This window comes from Neofelis nebulosa, chromosome 17 (assembly GCF_028018385.1).
Source record: "Neofelis nebulosa isolate mNeoNeb1 chromosome 17, mNeoNeb1.pri, whole genome shotgun sequence".
In the NCBI taxonomy this organism is placed as follows: domain Eukaryota; kingdom Metazoa; phylum Chordata; class Mammalia; order Carnivora; family Felidae; genus Neofelis; species Neofelis nebulosa.
In genome coordinates, this window is record NC_080798.1 from 15874366 (window position 1) to 15894058 (window position 19693).

The 19693-nt window shown below is 51.0% G+C and overlaps 2 protein-coding genes and 1 long non-coding RNA gene across 3 annotated transcripts in view; 1 reads left to right on the forward strand and 2 right to left on the reverse strand.

Annotated features, from left to right (window-relative positions):
- Positions 1-111: 111 nt before the first annotated feature.
- On the reverse strand, positions 112-980 carry C17H19orf33 (chromosome 17 C19orf33 homolog). The gene is made up of 4 exons (XM_058708751.1): positions 840-980; positions 609-721; positions 392-466; positions 112-263 (listed from the first exon to the last, which is right to left on the reverse strand). The coding sequence occupies exons 1-4, from the start codon at positions 940-942 to the stop codon at positions 153-155; spliced, it is 402 nt and encodes a 133-aa protein (XP_058564734.1). The 5' UTR covers positions 943-980; the 3' UTR covers positions 112-152.
- Positions 981-9503: 8523 nt separating this feature from the next.
- On the forward strand, positions 9504-10544 carry LOC131498899 (uncharacterized). The gene is made up of 2 exons (XR_009255629.1): positions 9504-10127; positions 10339-10544. It is a non-coding gene; the product is annotated as an uncharacterized LOC131498899 (long non-coding RNA).
- SPINT2 (serine peptidase inhibitor, Kunitz type 2) overlaps positions 10431-19693 on the reverse strand; it is a 28530-nt gene continuing 19267 nt past the window's right edge. Inside the window, exons 2-7 of the mRNA XM_058706409.1 lie at positions 18090-18260; positions 14903-14962; positions 13553-13606; positions 12847-13008; positions 12494-12532; positions 10431-11107 (exon numbers count right to left, since the gene is read on the reverse strand). Coding sequence (XP_058562392.1) covers positions 10941-11107; positions 12494-12532; positions 12847-13008; positions 13553-13606; positions 14903-14962; positions 18090-18260 — 653 coding nt within the window. The 3' untranslated portion in view covers positions 10431-10940. The remainder of the gene's footprint in view (positions 11108-12493; positions 12533-12846; positions 13009-13552; positions 13607-14902; positions 14963-18089; positions 18261-19693) is intronic.

The window sequence follows — 19693 nt, forward strand, 5'->3', positions numbered from 1 at the left end:
TTGGCGGCGCGCGCGGCTGCCCGGCAGGGGGCAGGCCAGGCCGGGGCAGGGGGACGGGCGGGGCGGGGCCGACACACCACAGCACCTCGAGACCGGAAGGCGGCCGTCCGGCCGGCCGAGAAAAGGTTTAATGAGACCCCCGCCCAGGTCGGTCAGTGAGGAGCCTCTTTCTTCGCCTTTTCTTTCTTCTTCTGCTTTTTCACCTTGGGCTTCTTGACCTTGCCGGCTGTGCTTTTGTGCTTGTCCGACGCGGCAGCGTGAGGCTGTGGGGCCGAGGGCGGTGGGGATGGGAGAGGAGAGAGACGGTTCCACCGGTGGAACGATCGCCCGTCATGTGGGCCGGGACTCTGCCCTCACCTGGAATGCCGGTGGGAGGGGGAAAGCCTCTTACCTTTGCTTCCACGTCCGAGTCGCCGGAGCTGCTGCTGCTGCTGGAGTCTGAGGAGCTGCGGTGACCGTGGCCATGCTAGTTGGAGGCAGGACAGTGAGGCCAGGACCCCTTACCCCGCCCCCAGGTTGGAAGCCCCAACGCTCGCGGGACCCTGGGTTCAAAGGCAACACCCCACCTTCACACCGGGAGGCGCGTGCCTGGTCCTGAGGTGACTTACCTTCGGTGTATCTGCCGCCCCGGCCTCTGACGGGCCCTGAACTTTGGGGGTGCTGTGTTTGTGGTCTCCCACCTGGGCTGTCCCCTGTGGCTTCTTGGAGGTGGAGTCCAGGGCTGTGGAGAGAGAAGTCGGGTGGGCTGGTCCGGGCGAAGGAGATGCGCCCTTGGAGGAGGTTTCTGGGTTTCCACCTGGCCCCCTGCCCCTCAAACTCCCCACCTCCCAGGAGCGCACCTGCAGCCAGGTCGAACTCCATGGTGAGAGAAGGTATGTGGGGAGCGCCAGGAGGGCCTTTGTAGTGCCAGGAGGGCAGAGGGAGGGGTGTGGGGAGGAGCATGGGAGCTGCCTGCCCAAGGACTTCTGCGGAGCCCCACCCAGCCTTGTTTGGAGTCCTTAGCCTTGACTCACAGCCCCTCCCCAGGACCACCCAACTTTTTCTCTGTGGGAAATGGGGATTTCCTCAGTTAATTGTTGTACTTCCACCCCACCTGGTGGACTTGGCAAGTGAGGGGGAACTGTGTGGATGGGTTTGGGAGGGCAGTGTATGAGCAGCTAGCTGTAGACTTCTGGGGAGGGGGCTAGAACTGTCATCTGCTTCCCTCAAAAGGGAAGCCTTTTTTTCAAAAGCAGATGCCTGCTTTTGAAGGAACCAGAGGGAGGGTGCCTCCCCATGCCCTATGTCCCGTCATAATGCTAACACTCCCTGTGTACTTACCACATGCCAGGCACTGTTCCAAAGGTTTCACACTCTGAAGTCACTTTCAACAACCCCTGGATGGCTCTGTGAGCAGCAGTGTCCAAAGGGGTGAAGAGCATGAACTTGGAATAAGCCTGCTGGATTCGAAGCCCCACTGTACCACTTAGTAGTGGTGTGAGCTCAGGAAAGTTGCTTTGCCTCCCTGTGCCTCGGTTTCCTCATCTGTAAATGGCAGCTACCATATGGGGTTGTAGTAAGGATCAAAAAGAGTAGTTTCCTACGACTGTGCCTGGCACAGAGTAAGTGCTTGTAAAATAATGTTTTGGTTTGTTCAGTTAAAAGGTGGGTATTGTTATTATCCCTGTTTTACAGATGAGAAAACTGAGGGACCAAACATTGAAGTAAGATGATGAACGGCAATGTAGTACGGATGGGCTGGAAGTGGGATTCACACCCAGACAGTGTGGCTCACGGCCAAGGCTCTGCCTGGTTCCTGTGGCTCACCAGGTGAACGCTCAGAGGAAGGGACAGCCCCTGAATCCAGTCTGCCCTCCTCGCGCCGGGTCGGTCTGAGGGCGAAGCTGGGAGACCTGAGCCATCTGCTCCCATTGCTGTGAGGCTAAGTGTCCTTGCGGGTCCCTCCCTGGCCCAGCCCTGCCACCAGGAGCTGGGCTGCCATACCTGCAGGAGCGGGCAGGCAGGGCTGGCATCCAGGTGGCAGTGATGACTGAGGCCTGGGGATGATGATGAACGGGAGGTGATCAGCCTTGTGCACTGCGGCCTCTGCTCCGGAGTGGGTTCCTCAGGGGGGCCTGCTCTGACTGCCGGCTCCACGTTGCCCGTCCCTTTAACTTCTTTCCCCTGCTTGATGGTCAGCATAGTCCTTGCTTACTTCTATCTGGAGTTATCCTTATTCTCAGTTCCTTCATCGTGTATTTGTTGAGTACCTACTATGTGCCTGGCGCAGTCCAAGTGCTGGGGATACAGAGGTAACAAAAACAAAAATTCCAGCCTCATGGAATTGACATTCCAGTGGGGGAAACAAAGTAAAATGTACAGAATGTTAATTTTTTTTTTTTTTTTTTTTTTTTTTTTTTTAGAGAACAGAGTGTGAGCAGGGGAGGGACAGAGAGAGGGAGACACAGAATCCGAAGTAGGCTCCAGGCCCCGAGCTGTCAGCACAGAGCCTGACACGAGGCTCGAACTCACAAGCAGTGAGATCATAACCTGAGCCAAAGTCGGACGCCCAACCGACTGAGCCACCCAGGCGCCCCGTAAAATGTACAGAATGTTAGAAACAAATGGAAACTAAGATGTCCCATCAGCTGGTAAATGGACATAAAATGTATCTATACTGGGATGTTACTCAGCCATAAAAAGGAATGAACTGACATATACTGCATCACACGTGAACCTCAAAAACATGCGAGGTGAGAGGTGCCAGACACAAGAGACTACGTATTGTAGGATGTCACTCATGGGAAGTGTTCCGAGAAGGGCTATTGAGACAGCAGGTTAGCCATTGCTGGGAGCTAGCTGCGTGGAGAACGGGGACTGACTTTGAGCATGAGAGATCTTATTGGGGTGGGGATGAAAACACGTTCTAAAACTGACTGATGGTGATAATTGCACCACTTGATAAAATTATTAAAAACCACTGAGGTGCACATTTGAAATGGGTGAGTTTTATGTAACTCACACCTCAATAAAGCTACGTTTTAAAAAGTAATATGTGCTAAGAAGAAAAATGCTGCTAAAAAGGGGGCTAGGTAATAACTATATGGTCTGTTGGGAAGAGGCTGGATTTCAGATAAGAGTTAACAGGGAAAGCTTTACTGAAATCTTTGAGTAAAGATCTGGATAAGGAGGTAAGCAAATGCAAGCACATGAAGTGTTGTAGGCAGCAGGAATGGTAAGTGCAAAGGTCCTGAGGCAGGAATGTACCTGTGTGATGAAGAGCTGCAAGGAGTTCAGAATGGCAGTGAGAATGGAGGGGGAAATGTAGGTCAGGAGGGATGGACAGTGGGGGGACTTGTACATCAAAGATCTTTGATCTTTGAGTGAGAAGAGGTGGTGAATCATGATTGTGGCTTTGCCCACAACTAGATGCAGGATATGAGAAAAAAATGTTTCTCCAAGCAAAACGTAAATTCCACGTGGGTTGGAGACCTTGTCTGCTTTGCTCAGCACCCAGAAAGGGTGCGTGCTGTCATTTGGTGAATTAGCGAGGTTACCTGATGCCAGGCACTCTACTAATGCGATGGCAGGTTACAGCAGGCAGAGTGGCTATGAGCGTGGGTTGTGGAGGTCAGTCTGCTCACAGGTGAGTCCTCACTCTCTCTCTTCTTGCTCTGTGGACAATTAAGTCAACCACTCTGCCTGTTTTGCCCTCTGTACGGTGGAAGACTTCCCTCGGAAAGTGATGGTTTTGCCTGGCACAAGGTAAGTAGATGCTCAATAAACAGTAGTTTGTATTATTCACAAACACAATCTCCTAAGATTACTCATTAAACTGGCAGTAGGATCCCATGTTCTATATGAGGCAGTTGAACCTCAAAAAGATGGTTTTACACCCAACGACACTGAGCTAGTAGGTTGCAGAGCAGTAGTGGGAGGCCTTCCAGACACAAGATGAAGTGGCTGGCTTTTTACTACTTTGCTAAGATTGTGGGGAGGGTGAGTGGCTCTGGGGAAGGGCACAGCCTGATCCTCCAAGTTCCCCTCTGTTCACTCCTGGCTGTATTGTACTAACTGTATTGTAGTTAGGGTGTGGAAAAGAACAGAAAGCGTTAACAAGATAGCTTCACTTTTCTCTCCCACAGAATCACTCAGGGACCCAGGCTCCTTCCTCTGTCCTGTATCCTTCCAAGGATGCCCTTGGACATACAGGGAAGCTGGCTTCCATCACTGGGTTGCTGGGAAGGAAAGGGCAAATGGAGGGCCCACCAACTCCTTTAAGGACCTCACTTGGAAACAGCACATGTCCCTCTTGCCAGGTCAGACACATGGTCACGTCTAGCTGCAGGGGAGACTATGATGATCTCCCAGCTCCTAGCTGGGTAGCCATGTACCGAGGTAAAACCTGGGGACTTTCCTGGAAGAAAGAGAGGGAAAACAGATGCGGGATCCTGTCACTACTCCCTATTGGTGGCTGTGAATATACACTTACTCCCTTGCTTTAACCCAGAAGATTGACAAATGGACACCAGATTAAAGCCTGGAAGGTGAACACAAATGCCTGATGAGAAACAGGTGAGGGCTAAAGATTGTCCTGCTTCTGAGAAAATAATCCCTCCATTCAGTATTTGTGTACCATGCTAACAGGTGCGGACACAGTAGCTTATGTCTCCCCTGGCCCTGCCTGCCCCTGATCTCTTAACAGCTCTGCCCTCCTGTGTTTCCACATTATTTCTGCCTAAAATGACTTGGTTCTGAGGGTGTAAGCAACCCCTTCTTTGTAGGAAAAAGGGACTTGTGTCCCCAACTGTCCTGCAATATGGTCATTCACTACTAAATCAGCTTACCCTTCCTCTAACATTTCTCCAGCTGACATTCTTTGGAGAGTCACGGAGGCCCTTAAAGCTTTTATTTAATCACTGCAATTTATGAAGAGGTTGCTGGATGCCAACTTTAGTGGCCAGGGAAGCCAAGGGGGGTGGGCTGCTGGGATACAGTCCTCCGTGGGGGTCCTGTGCTCCTCATCTGAGGACTGACCTTGCTCATTGGAAAAGTAACTGCTGTGCAAGGTCCACTTTCATCTCTTTCCTGAAGTTGACATGAACAGAGTCCTGGTGCTATAAACATCATAATCCCTGTTCTGGAATATTTTCTTTGAACTTAACCACATCCCAGGAGATGGAGGACTTTAAGCACACAGTATGTAGAGACTGTTTACTTTCCCACAGAAGTGCTGCACTGGCCCTGTACATTCTGGAAAACTAATGATCAGAACATCTTGATGGGCCACCCTTTGGGATGTGCCAAGGGGCTGACAGCCCAGCCAGGGAAAGCCAGGCTTGGCCACCACTCAGCTGACTGTTGTGTCTGGGATTTGATGTCACTCTATTTGCAAGCTAGTAAGTCAGCCTGTAACTGTTTCCAAAATGCTGGCAGAAGCCTTGAGATTCCTGGGTCAGTGACAAAAGGCTTTATTACGGCAAGCAGCTTAAAGCATCAGCTTGTGTCGGGTTCCTTTGCCCGATGGGGGCAATGGGCTGCATTACAAGAGCAGAGCTTGGGGAACCTTCTGCTTCACAGGAAGCAGCAAGCAAGCCTGCTCTTTGTCCTAGAGGGAGCCATTACCTCATCCCGAAAGGCACTCCCTGCAAACCGAACCCTGAGAAGTGGCCCAGGTAACCAGCTGGCAGGGTCACATATGCTTGGCACGCCCAGGAAGCCTTGTAGCCGCATGAGACACACCTCTCCTGACAAGCCACCCCTCCTGGCTCCTGGTGAATTTTCACACGAGTATGCCACCCTGATTAATCATCTAACAGAACCCGAGACCGAATCACTGTTTCTCTCATGCAGCATTTAAAGCAATCTCAACAAGACTCCAAGGAGCGGTGAGTCCTGTTGATAGGAGGCCGGCCTGTCGTCGAGCCTCCAGCTGTGAATCAGCAGGGCCTACGTCAGGATGGAGTCCAACACTAATCTTATCATCCATTAGGATCCACCCAAGGGACTTCAGACTGACCTCGGTTCTTTGGCGTCATTACCAATTACAAGGCCCAAAAGCAACCCTTGTGCCCAATGGGGAGACATTATGGCTCGTTCTTTCCCACATGTCAACACACGGATTACTGGAGCACAGGGCACTGATTCTGGTTCAGGATTGGTTAAACCTGACGTGGACACCAGCACATGGGCAGTGCCATGGAGTACTGTAGCCTCAATCACTATGTACGGCATAAGCCACGGCTCCCTGGGCATCTGAAGTGTGTGATTTTGTTATCAGCCAGAGTGGAACGAGTCTGTGCAGGTCCGTGTGTTTGTAAACGTGCAGGGTGGGGATCACATTCAGGAGCTGCTGCTGATGGCACCGGGCACAGCAGAATCGCCCAGGACAGGCCACCACTGCCAGGTGCAGGGTTCGGCAGGCCAGGTGACTGGCAGGCTGTGGTGTTGGACCTCCAGGACGGAGCACTGGTTGCAGCTCCTACCATCAGGGTCTAAGGTGTCCTGTCCCTGAGGGTTTCCTGTCCAGTAGGTATAAATTTGCTTCTTAATGTTTATTTTTGTGAAAGAGGGACAGAGACAGAGCACGAGCTGGGGAGGAGCAGAGGGAGGAGACACAGAATCAGAAGCAGGCTCCCGGCTCTGAGCGGTCATCGCAGAGCCTGACACAGGGACTGAAGCCATGAGCTGAGATCGTGACCGGAGCTGAAGTCGGACGCTTAACTGAGCCCCCCAGGCACCCCATGTCCCAGTAGGGATAGCGTCACCTCTTCTATCACCTACTCACACCTTAGACCTTTTGTTTGTAAAGGTCACAGGAGAATGAACTAGTAGCATGTTTACAAAGTCACAGCAACGACATGGACCGCTGCAGGGAGATTCGGCATGCAGGGCACTCAACCACCAAGTGGTCCCAGTCTTCGTGATGCACGACCAGTCATCCCAGGGAGAATCCAAGCAGACTTTTCAAAGTTAACTCCAATCTCTGAAGCCCCTTGTGGTCGGCCTGCCCACCCCAACCCCCCAGAGGATGCACCAATCAGGAGGGCTTGACATTAGGGGGTAAAGACGCACCATATGCAGCAGTGAGGAGGAAAGAATCCCAAATTTTCAAAATAGTTTATGTAGCTCCCAGCCCCTTTGACTCGGTCTTTACCCAGGAGATGGCCTAGAAATAATGGTCCCATTCTAGGGACAGCTACAGTCAGTGAACAAATGGCCTTACTAAAGTGTATATACCAGGAGGAGACAGTGACAGGTCTTTGTTGAGTTGATTTTTTAAAAATCCATTCCACCTCTTAGTGATACCAGGAGCCCAAGGATGACAAAGGCTGTGAAATGACCACTGAATGCCTTGGCTACTGGCCCACTGCTGGGCAGCCTTTCCAACAAACATTGTTAGCCAATACTGTTAGCCTGTAAATGGTCCAGAGAGTCGAAAACAGGCACAGTTTAGTTTCAAGGGCCACAGTGGCCCGGCAGGAGTTGACTGACCACACGGGAATAGTGCGATAGTGAGACACCACAGGCAGACCAAGAGGGGTCCAGAGGTCCAATGTAGTCAATCAGCCGGGAGCAAGTGGGGCCGTGGGGGCGTCCCAAACCACGAGACGCATGGGACACATTTCCGCACAAGTGAGTCAGAGTGACAACTTCTGTGTCAGAAACATAAAGAGTAGGGGCGCCTGGGTGGCGCAGTCGGTTAAGCGTCCGACTTCAGCCAGGTCACGATCTCGCGGTCCGTGAGTTCGAGCCCCGCGTCAGGCTCTGGGCCGATGGCTCGGAGCCTGGAGCCTGTTTCCGATTCTGTGTCTCCCTCTCTCTCTGCCCCTCCCCCGTTCATGCTCTGTCTCTCTCTGTCCCAAAAATAAAAATAAAAAACGTTGAAAAAAAAAAAAAATTAAAAAAAAAAAAAAAAAAAAGAAACATAAAGAGTACACTGTATGAAAAACCTACAAAAGCTCAACTGGTCTTGATGGTGTTAAAGAGAATTCACTTGATGATCTTCCTACTGCAGAAGAATTACTTTAAAGTGACTCCCAACAGTTTCTTTTAAAATCCAAAAACAACTCTTTTCTTTCACATGACTCAGTTATGAAGGAGAGACAACTCTTGCTTATGTAGGTGGAAAGGTCCCCTGCTCAGCCAGAGGCATCATTGGACTCAAGGTCCCACACAGGAAGCCATGAGTGGGTTTGAGGGTGGCTCATGGGGTGGCAGGGGGGTGTAGGGGAGAGTTGCTGGCTACTGAGGAGGCAGAGGTGGACACCAGCCCCCTGAAGGAGGCGCCCCTGCTGAGCACTTCTTTGGGCAACCTAATACCTGTGATTTCATGTGGCCCTCACACCCACCCACAGCACAGGTGAGGAAGCTGGAGGTTCAGAGGAGTTGAGCGGCCTGCTCGCTGCTGCACACCTGGAACAGTGGGCAGAGAGTCTCTTCCCAGTTTCAAGGTCCTCTTTGCCTGGACCACAGGCTCTCCCAGAGCTGGGTCCCAATTTATCTGGGACATGGCAGGCAGGTTTCAGCTGCTCACCATCATCTCCGAGGCTAGACTGCCAAGCTGCCTAGAATGCTTGGCAGGGAGAGGCCAGAACCAACAAGCAAGGTCTTCCACAAATGAGGAAGGCTTTTGCCCAACTTGCCTCTAAATACATTTCTAAGCCCAACGGGATGCAAGTCTTTACCCTAATGCACAGAATGTGAACTTTTTAGCCTGAGGGGATTTTTAGGAAGGGTGAAGGGAAGGGGACCAAAGCAACTTCCAAAACTGTCACCTCTATCCAGTCCCGGACTGAGGCCCACCTTACCTCGAGTCACCTCCACAGGTAGAAGCCCCAGACCGCCTGCCTGACCCCATAGGTCGCCCTGATGCTGCTCCATGCTCAGGACTATATGTTTGGAAGATGGGGAGGAAGGAAGGGCTTCCAGAGTCTAGAGACAGGAAGGGAACACTCACAGGTAGGCACAACTGGGGCCAAGTCTGGAAGCCAAATTCAGCCAGGCAGTACCCTGTCTTCATTTCATTGCAGGGGCACGTGGGACACCTGAGGAAGGTTGCAGCTACAGGAAAAGATGAAAACCATGGATGCCAAAGTGATTGGAGTCAAAGCCACTCCAATCTCAGGAAGGTCTGTCTTCCCCTGGATAGGATGCATCCTCACTCCCACCCTCCTGTACCCTCAAGGTGTGGATTACAGTTCATAGTGGCTCATTATTTGAAAAATAAAAAAATAAAAATTGGGGCACTGGGGTGCTCAGTCGGTTAAGCATCTGGCTCTCGACTTTGACTCAGATCATGATCTCACGGTTTGTGGGTTCAAGCCCCACATCGGGCTCTGTTCTTTTTTTTTTTTTTAATTTTTTTTTTAATTTTTTTTTAAATTTTTTTTATTTTTGGGACAGAGAGAGACAGAGCATGAACGGGGGAGGGTCAGAGAGAGAGGGAGACACAGAATCAGAAACAGGCTCCAGGCTCCGAGCCATCAGCCCAGCGGGCTCTGTTCTGACAGTGCAGAGCCTGCTTGGGATTCTCTTTCTCTCCCTCTCACGTGTTCTCTCTCTCTCTCTCAAAACAGATAAACACACTTAAAAAAAATAATTAAAAACAAATCAATTCAGTAGGGTATGGCTAGAATTTTATTTTATTTTTTTAAGTAGGCTTCACCCCCAGGATGGAGCCCAATGCAGGGCTTGGGCTCACAACCCTGAGATCAAGACCTGACCTGAGATCAGGAGTCAGATGCTCAACCAACTGAGCCACTCAGGCACTCCTTAAAAAGTGAAACAGAATAAGGAAATATCAGAGATTACCACAGGTGGTAAGGCTAAGTGTTTGATCAAATTTTTAAATTTTTAAAAAATGTTTATTTTATTTTTGAGAGAAAGTGAGTGTGAGCAGGGGAGGAGCAGAGAGAGAGGGAGACACAGAATCCCAAGCAGGCTCCAGGCTCTGAGCTGTCAGTACAGAGCCTGAGGCAGGGCTCAAACCCACAAACCATAAGATCATGACCTGAGCCAAAGTCAGACGCTTAGCTGACTGGGCCACCCAGGTGCCCCTGTTTGGTCAAATTTTATAGGCATTCAGCTGCAATGTAAGATGCATTTCATTCAGAAAGATCTGAAAGATGAGATTTTTTTTTTAAGGAGTTCATTTCTATTTATTTTTGGGACAGAGAGAGACAGAGCATGAACGGGGGAGGGGCAGAGAGAGAGGGAGACACAGAATCGGAAACAGGCTCCAGGCTCTGAGCCATCAGCCCAGAGCCCGACGCGGGGCTCGAACTCACGGACCGCGAGATCGTGACCTGGCTGAAGTCGGACGCTTAACCGACTGCGCCACCCAGGCGCCCCAAGGAGTTCATTTCTAGAATGGGACATCTTACATAGTATTCTGTGTTAATTTTGGTAGAGTTTAAATCAGCAGTCCCATAAAGAAAAAAAACACTTGCTGAAATTTAAGGGAAGGCCCTTTTTATTAAGCTTGTACATTTTATTCTCTTCCTTTCAGAAGCCTAATAAAAAAAAATTTGTTACTGCTTACTTAAAAAACACACACACACACACACAAATCAAAAAACAAAGAAAACTATTAAAACATTACTTCTGTGATGGGAAAAGACACTACAGGATTCAAGGTAAGCAAAGAAAACTAATACCTGGGGCAAAGAACTAAACTGAAGAGCAGCCGACTCTGGTTTGGGGCCAGACCACTTGCAACATGAGACAGAACCCACCTCTGAGAGGGTTTTTGAAGCAGACCCAGCCGGGAGACCAGGAAACAGCCCTTTTACCTTCTGGAGAAATAAACAGACCCGAAGCCCTAATGATCGCACAAATACAAATCAATCACTCTACTTTAAAAAGCACACACACATTCTGCACTTGTCTCCCCTCCCTTCCCAGGTTCTCTTCATCAACAGGGAGACCCGAGGAAGGGCGGCTTCTTGCTGGCAGGGCATTCACAGGACGTAGGTGTTCTTCACCAGCTGCTCCTTGTCATCCCCAGAGCTCCAGACGGTGCGGAGGGTGCGCTCCTGGTTCCTCCGTGCCACCCGGATCAGGCAGACCACGGAGGCCCCCAGCAGGACAATCAGGACCATCACAAACAGCCCCACCAGGACCACCACTGGGGAGGAGAAAAAGGCCTCAGAACCGGCAGGATGAGAAGGACCACAGCCAGAGCAGGGCAGCACACAGCTCGCGAAGGGTAAGGACTGGCAGCCCTTCTGCCAGACCCCCTGTGACTCCCACCTGGGAGGGTGTGGACAACTGGCACTGCCCGCCAGGGGAGTCCTCAAGGAATCTCTAGTGTCTGGAGAAGCAGGTTACTGAAAAAAGGAAGCGTCGTGCTATGTGCACACAGAGTGGGTATTTGTGTTCTCTCTGAACAAGGAAACCCCACTTCAACTCTGTATTTTCCTACCACCTCTCAAGGCAACCCATACAGGAGTCCCAAGCCAAAAACTGTGTACCATGATGTAAAAAGCACACACCTCTGGCAAGTGTGTGAACATAAAACCCCAAGGTTTTGTGTTCACACGGCACACTGACCAGCTGGAGAAAGATGTGGCCCTGCAGGTGGCTGGGGTGGTTGGTTGCCTATGTAATGAAGTAAGGGTGGGGGCAAGGGCGTATTCGGAGCGGGGCCGGGAGGAGACCCTCGTGCTAATTGCCCAGGTAAATTTAACAGTGGTTGCTCCACTGCAGTCTCACTGGTCATCGAAGATGCTTTTTTTCAGGTGGGGCCCCACCTAAAGAATGTGGCCTTCTGTGACAGCTCCCTGGCTCCCTCTCCCCTTCTGGCTACAGAACTGACAGGGGCAATTCTTTCTCTACCCCCAACCTTCCAAACCCGGGCTGTTTTCTGCACCCCCGCGCCTGGCAAACCAGATTCTAGCTTCGCTCCCCCTCTAAAACAGAGCAGACATGCAGGCCAGGTCAGGGCTCCTTAACAGGGAAATAGGTGGAAAGAGGTCAAACCAGTGTAGCAGGTCCTTTGCGCAGACACCACCATCCGTGACTCAAGCTCACAATCAGAAACAAAAGTGAGAGGAGGCCAGGTGTCTTGTCAGACCAGACTGCTTGGGGACAATAGCATTGGCCCTACCTCGCTCTGCCCACACACAGCAAGGGCTCTGCGGCTTCCTGTCACCAGTGACCAGCTCAGTACACCCCACAGCAGCAAAGTTCCCTCCAAACCTGGAGCCAGTCTCAGGCCCATGTGCAGCAGACCCCACAAGTCTTACAATAATAGTAGGACTTGTCCTCCAGTCACCCTGGGGCTGCTTGGGCGGAGACCGCCTCCCTTCAGCCCCCATTTATTGCACTGCATAGTGGGACAAACATCCACCATATGTTCCAAGCTGCCTGACCATTCTTGTGCAGAAACATGACTCTCAACCAAAAAAGGTGTTTACAGTGAAGGATTACATGTGAGGACAACAAGAGCCTGCAAAAATACAGCTGAGCTTGGTCAGGGAAAGCAGGTGGAGGAGGGCCAGAGGCTTCTTACCTTTAGTGCCATGGGGTAGGACAGGATACAACTGCTTGCCTAGAAGAGAATATACAACCCTCAGGTCAGCTCACAGCCCTCCCCACCAGAGCTGCCAGCAACTAGGTGCGGCCAGGAGGCTCTTTCTGAGGGGTTTCTTCCAGCTCTTTTGAGGGCCTTGCCACCCTGGTGGGGGCTTAGGACATGTCTGTGCAACAGCCAGGCCCAAAGCCCACCTGTTCCCCACAAGTGCGCCAGAGAATGGCAGAGTCCAACGGACAGCATTTCCAAGGCCTTCCTTTTAGGGATGGGGAAATGGACCAGAGGCCTCATCCACCCACCGTTTCTTGGCTTTAGGAATCAGCCAGGCTCACCAAAGCAGTGGTGCATGCACTCCTCCTTGGAGAGATAGCTGTTTTTATTGCCCCGGCACCCTCCGTAGATGAAGTTGTCACAAGAGTTCTTCTCCACATCAAAGTACCAGCGTGGGAAGGACGCACGGCAAGGCCCAGTGACTGCTTTGGCAGTGCAGTATTCTGAGAGCGACACAATCCAAGGAGTACAGATTAGCAGGGCCCAGACGTGAAACAAAGCTGGAATGCTCCAGAGCAGTCACACTGCTGCCAACAGAGAAACAACTCTCTGCTAAAGGAACTTATAAATTACAGACGTGGCCAGCCTGGCCCAACTGACACTCCTCCATGTTTTCAGGTATCTTTCTCTTTACGGCCGGACTCTGTTGCTATAGAGATCACTCTAAGTCAGGCACTGTTCTTGGTCTCAAAGAGATCTGTCGTAGGGGACTCAGAGGCAGAGCTACAGTGATCTGCCCACAGCCATGCGGGTGGTGAGAGGCAGAGCCTCACGCCATATCGCCTCTCTAAAGTCAAGCTCCCGCCTACATGCTGTGGCGCATCCACTTCCTGCAGGCCTGGGGCATCCTTGTGGGTTCTACCACCTGGAAAAGGTCAGGAAGCTGTGCTCTACAACTTCTGTAGTGGAAATACTCAAGTGTGTCTCAATTCCCAACGAAGTAAGAAAACATGTTTATTCCCCATAAATATTTTTTAAAAGTTATACCTTCGTAGTTGAAAATGTCACTGGCGAGGTCATCAGAATCCTGCCTTCTGGGAACTAAAACACAAACATCCAGATCAGGGAGGCTGGGCTGGACATAGGACACATAGCCTAGCTGGGGCTGAGTCTACAGGGCCCACTGAGGGAGCACGACACGCTGGCACCCAGCAGGAATGGAGCCCCCTCCACGGTCAGGTCTGTCACCTCCCACTCCTAACGGGCTCTACAACACACACCGGAATGAATGCTGGATGGAGAGGCCTGCCTTATGCCTCAGGGTTACTATGGAAACTAATCCCAGCCACAATTTGTGGGGCGATGAGGAAGATGGTCTTGTTCATTCATTCTCTGACATAGGGAGGCCCCTCCTTCTCCTGGGATATTTTCTTCTGAAATAGGATGGAAACCAGAGTTATCAAGCCAGTGCCTGAGATTCTGGATGACCTTGGAGACCTTCCTGTAAATAAACAGTGAACCCAGACAAAGCAATGGCTGGGACAGTCACAGGATTCCTGGCTTAGCAAAACTGGAGAGGGACTCTAACAAGCCAGCCAACCACTGAACTAATAAATGCTCACTCACACGTGAGCACCGATGTCAGAACCAGAGGGCCAAAGCCAAGGCTGCAATCAGTGCATAGCTACTGGCCCCGGGAGCTGTCCTCAAATGGGGTGGGCGGGGGGGCACAGATTCCCTCCCTCCACAGCAAGTCTTGCCCAGCAGAGCCCATTGCCTGGGAACTGGCCTTCAAGAAAGCCGGGTTGGACTTGCCAGTGCATCTGGACCACTCACCCCAGGCTCCCGATACATGCAGAGTCCTTTAAGCATAAAGGAGGAATGGGGCAGCTGCTGTCAGCGCTACAAAGCAAGCTAACACAAAGCTCAGGATCAAGGACTGCAGTGGGAATGGAGGCGGGGATGGCAGAAGACAGAGGACTCAGCACAGGAGGGAAACAACAAGGAGGACAGAGAACAAAGGAGACAGATCAGGGAAGGAGAGGTGGGGTGGGGCAGTGAAGGCAGCACAGCAGGCAGAGGCCAGCTCAGAGAGAAGGAAGGGGCCTGAGCTGTAGGCAACAGCAACATCCACAGTCCCTTGTCCTGTAGGAAGAAGCAGAGGCCAACCCAGAAGCAATGTAGAACCCCGTGGCCCTCTTGCCCGTTGGACAATGTGAACTTCCAGCATAAGGATGCCAGAAAGGAGCCAAAAGCTGGCAGCCCAGGCAGAAGCCCTGTTTGCCAATTCTGGATAAACAGACCAGGAGGCGGAAGCCCTTGTACTGCTCCCAAATTACAAATGTCCTCATGGTCCAGAGAGTCCTCATCATATCCTCGGTTGTTTTAAGAACCTACCACTTGGGACAGAGGAATCTGCTCCATTCCTGCTGGTGGCCAGATCATCGATGGTGTTCTCTACAAGGGAACAAACAACATGGTGAGAAAGTGCACCTCAAGACTGCCTGGTGAAACAAAACAAATAGAGTCCCTGAGCAGCCATGGTCCCATGCACCTCTCACAGTGACTCCCGTTTCTCCTTTATGTGGGCCCTTTGATGTACATGCTGGACCACAAGCCTGCTAGAACTCTGGAAATAAGGAACCAAGACTGCCCTTGTGGGTGAAACTTTAAGATCAACTCCCTGGGAATCAGAGCAAAGATGTATGAAGTGACTTCTAAAAAGACAGAATGGCCTCCAAGACCAAATAATCTGTTTAATTGCATTAACTCACCTAATGAATTAAAAAAGTGAGTACATAGGGGCGCCAGAGTGGCTCAGTTGGTTGGGTATCCGACTTCGGCTCAGGTCATGATCTCGCGGTCTGTGGGTTCGAGCCCCGTGTCAGGCTCTGTGCTAACAGCTCAGAGCCTACAGCCTGCTTTGATGTGTCTCCTGTTCTCTCTGCCCCCTCGCCCCCGCCTTTCAAAAATGAATATTAAAAAAAAAGTTAAAAAAAAAAGTGAGACAGTGTGAAATGTATTTAATGCCACTGTACATTTAAAAAATGGTTATAGGGGCGCCTGGGTGGCGCAGTCGGTTGAGCGTCCGACTTCAGCCAGGTCACGATCTCGCGGTCTGTGAGTTCGAGCCCCGCGTCGGGCTCTGGGCTGATGGCTCGGAGCCTGGAGCCTGTTTCCGATTCTGTGTCTCCCTCTCTCTCTGCCCCTCCCCCGTTCATGCTCTGTCTCTCTCTGTCCCAAAAATAAATAAAAAACGTTGAAAAAAAAAATTAAAAAAAATAAAAAATAAAAAATGGTTATAACGGGGGGTCCCTGGGTGGCTCAGTTGGTTAAGCATCCACCATCGGCTCAGGTCATGATCTCATGGTTTATGGATTTGATCCCCACATCAGGCTGTGAGCTGTCAGCACAGAGCCTGGAGCCTGCTTCAGATTCTGTGTCTCCCTCTCTCTGTGCCCCTCCCTGCCTTGTATGCTCACTCTCTGTCTCTCTCTCTCTCTCTCAAAAATAAATAAACTTTAAAAAAATTTTTTAAAAATGGTTGTAACGGTAAATGTTATGGTACGTATGTTTTATCTCACACATACACACCAAGTTATGGGGGGAGGGGTGGAGAGGCTAGCCCGCTAAGGAAGTACAAGGAAGTGTGGGCAGGGTCCAGGAGGGACAGAACCTGGCTCCTCTGCCTCCCCGCTGGTCCCTGCAGACCTTGTGCGGAGGCGCGGGGCCGGCCTAACCTGATGCCATTGAACATTCACATCACAAACCAGCTCCCCTTGTTCTGCCTCTGTCCACATCAAGCAACCTCCTGGGAATCTGCCTGAGAGGCTCGCCTACATGGACTACAGGTGCAGCAGGCACAGAGACCCAAGTGTCTGGTCCCCAGGGTAGTTCTGGTTCTCATTATAAATTAATAAGCTGACATTCTCATTCGGCTTCCCATAGAGGTTACCCGCCTGGGAGAGAATATGCTGGCAAAAGACCCCGTGACTAGTTGCCCTGGCTGCTCCAGCTCTCCTCACGAGACTCAATGAAAGACTCATGAGAGAGTGCTTCAACAACACGTGCAGTGGAGCCACACTCAGGTGCCAACAAATGAGCTTTCTGGGCCCTCGGACTCCGGCCCACCTCTAGGGAGACAGCTGTCTGCCTTCTCCAGCAAACACAACCACCCATGACCCCTCATGGCAACATCCTGAGTGCCCACTGTTCACTGCCTGTGTTCTTAAAACTTCCAACTGTTTTCCTGAAAAAGTAAAGAGAAACTAGAACAGGCAGGTACATTTGCGACAGTCAACTCTTGACAGAAAAGGCAGCAAAAATATTTCCCTTTAATTCCTGTTCCCATACCGGTCACAGCTGACCACAAAAAAATATAATAAATGGTATTCTCCTCAGTCACCATCTGGTAAGGTTGCCAGTTGCTCCCAAAAGGTGAGGGACTAGCCTGTATGATCCAAAAGCAATACCCAGCCCTCAGCCATCCAAATACTTGTTGAGTGTCTGCCGGGCAGCGGCACACAAAGATCAGTAAACGGTTCCTGGAGGCACTCGGTCACTGTGGACTTGTGTGCTCAAGCACGATGTTTTGAACCTCAGGCCACAGCCAAGGCCACTGTTGTTTCCCCCTCTTTATACACAACTTTAATAAGCGTATCTGACTTCTGAATGGCTCTCAAAGCCAAGAGAGATTATAGCCAGTGAGTGAGGAGACACAAAACCCAACAAGGATGCAGGACCTGCCTCTGGCCCAAGGCACACAGGCTGGCGGCACGTGGGAGTACTGAGGGCACCGGTGCGTCCTCACGGAATCCTGATCCAGGGCCTGAGCAGTGATGCCGTGCCATCAAGAAAGGATGAGAAAAGTCACGTAACAACGTTAGGGAGATCGCCGATGACGTTTTATCGGCTAGCCAAATCCTCAGGTCTCTAGAGCACTTGGAAGGGATCAAACCCCAGAGGACCAATGTCTCACTGCCACAGCCCTCAAGGAGGCCCTCACGGCTCAGTTCGGAGCGAGTGCCCTCTGCTGTGGGGCTTTAGGTTCTTATTTAAACTATGAGGCTCTCAAAGTCAACATTCTCTTGACTCCACTGAGTCCCTCCCAGGTAAGGGCTGGGAGAAGGACAGATTCCAGAAAGTCTGTTCTGCTTTTAATCTGACTCACAACTTGGCTGGCTGGGTAAGCTCCTCAAGGCATTTGCCCCAGAGGTAAAAATAACCCAAATGCCCAGGGAGCAAGGAGGGCAACCTGTCTGAGTGGCCCTGGAGGACTCTCCTATGCCAGGCCTGGTGGGGGACTTACACTCAGCAGTGGGAGAAGGGAAGTCGGGGAGAAGAGGTGGTCATGTCCCCCTCCCCCAGCTCAAGCCTGTGGCCTACTCTCCTTCTGGGAAGAGGAGGGAGAGTACTGCTGTGAAACCACTATGTGGGCGACCTTCAAACTGGGCCTTTCTTCTGCTTTTTAAAAACGTCCCCCAGGTTTAGCTGTGAAGAACTAGCAAAATGCAAAAGGCATCCACAACCCAAGTTAATAAATGGTCTCTAAGTTACGCCCTTTCCCCAAGGACCACTGTCTTACCTGTGACACCAGCACATTTCTTAAGACACTCCTCCTTGGTCAAGTAATTATTGTTATTCCCTTCACAGCCGCCATACACAAACTGCTGGCAGGATCCATCGGTGACATTGTACCACCACCTAGGGAAGGAGGCCCGGCATCTTCCCACTATCTTCGAAACTCGACAGAATTCTAAAACACAAAGCAGAGAGACCAGTTGGATTCACTGCCAACGGAGCACATGCACAGACCTGTAAGAGGAGGCCCGCTGTTTCCCAGAGCCCAGGATCCAGCACAGATTCTCCGTGAGTCGTGAGTGGTTTCTAAAGTGTTGCCATTAGGCTTAGTGATTCCTTCCTTGCACAGGAAAGAAACACATCACCTAATAACAAAGACACCAACCCACCCAACTTAACTATACTTCAGTTGCACGTTGATTTTGTCCCTGCCTCAACTTATTAAAGACACACGAGGGGCGCCTGGGTGGCTCAATCGGTTGGGCGTCCGACCTCGGCTCAGGTCGTGATCTCACGGCTCTGTGAGTTCAAGCCCCGCATCGGGCTCTGTGCCGACACCTCAGAGCCTGGAGCCTGCTGCGGATTCTGTGTCTCCCTCTCTCTCTGCTCCCGCTCCGCTTGCTCTCTCTCTCTCTGTCTCAAAAAAAACAAACACTAAACAAAAATTAAAAAAAAAAAAAATTAAGACACACGACATCCAATGTAGAAATATGGGTTTCAGGGACACCTGGGTGGCTCAGTCGGTTGGGCGTCTGACTTTCGCTCAGGTCATGATCTGGCGATTCGTGAGTTCAAGTCCCACATCAGGCTCTGTGCTAACAGCAGAGCCTGGAGCCTGCTAAGGATTCTGTGTCTCCCTCTCTCTCTGCCCCTCCCCTGCTTGCTCTCTTCTTTCTCTCTCAAAAATAAACATTAAAAAAAGATTAAAAAAAAAAAAAAAGAAATATAGCTTTCAAAGGCAAAAGAACATATCACACTTCAGGATCCTTCCGGGTATGTGCCCATCACACCAGGCATCAAGGGGGAACTTAGCACTGAAAGACCAGAGCCGGCAAGGTGAGGTCAGGAAGGACCTGGACCTGTCTTAACCTTCCTTATCCACCGTTTGCCCAAGTCAGCCACTTCACACTGAAATTTCCACACAAGCCTCAGAAGGAAGCTGCTAACCCTTGTCCCAACTCCAAAGGCAGCTGAGGGCACTCCTCCGTTCCAACACTTATAATGGCTCCCATCTGAGCATTCCAAGAGGGGCATGGGTTTCAAGGTGCCCCCAAATCTGACCCCACTCTAGTACAAAGGAAACAAACAAAAATGTCACAGAATTCCAGCCAGCTACATATACCTCCAAAAGACCTAGATATCTGCTTTCTCTTAAAAAGACAGAGGGGCACCTGGGTGGCTCAGTCGGTTGAGCGTCCGACTTCAGCTCAGGTCATGATCTCACAGCTCATGAGTTCGAGCCCCGTGTCAGGCTCTGTGCTGACAGCTCAGAGCCTGGAGTCCACATCGGATTCTGTGTCTCCCTCTCTCTCTGCCCCTAACCCACTCGCATTCTGTCTCTGTCTCTCTCAAAAATAAAAACAAACATTTAAAAAAAAAAAAAAAGAG

What these genes read in the sequence shown, in the direction of transcription:
- C17H19orf33 (XM_058708751.1), bottom strand. Translation starts at nt 942, where the DNA reads ATGCTCCTCCCCACACCCCTCCCTCTGCCCTCCTGGCACTACAAAGGC. An exon ending in GGAGTTCGACCTGGCTGCAG is followed by an intron (nt 722 to 839) that starts GTGCGCTCCTGG and finishes CTCTCTCCACAG; the next exon opens with CCCTGGACTCCACCTCCAAG. An exon ending in GGGCGGCAGATACACCGAAG is followed by an intron (nt 467 to 608) that starts GTAAGTCACCTC and finishes GCCTCCAACTAG; the next exon opens with CATGGCCACGGTCACCGCAG.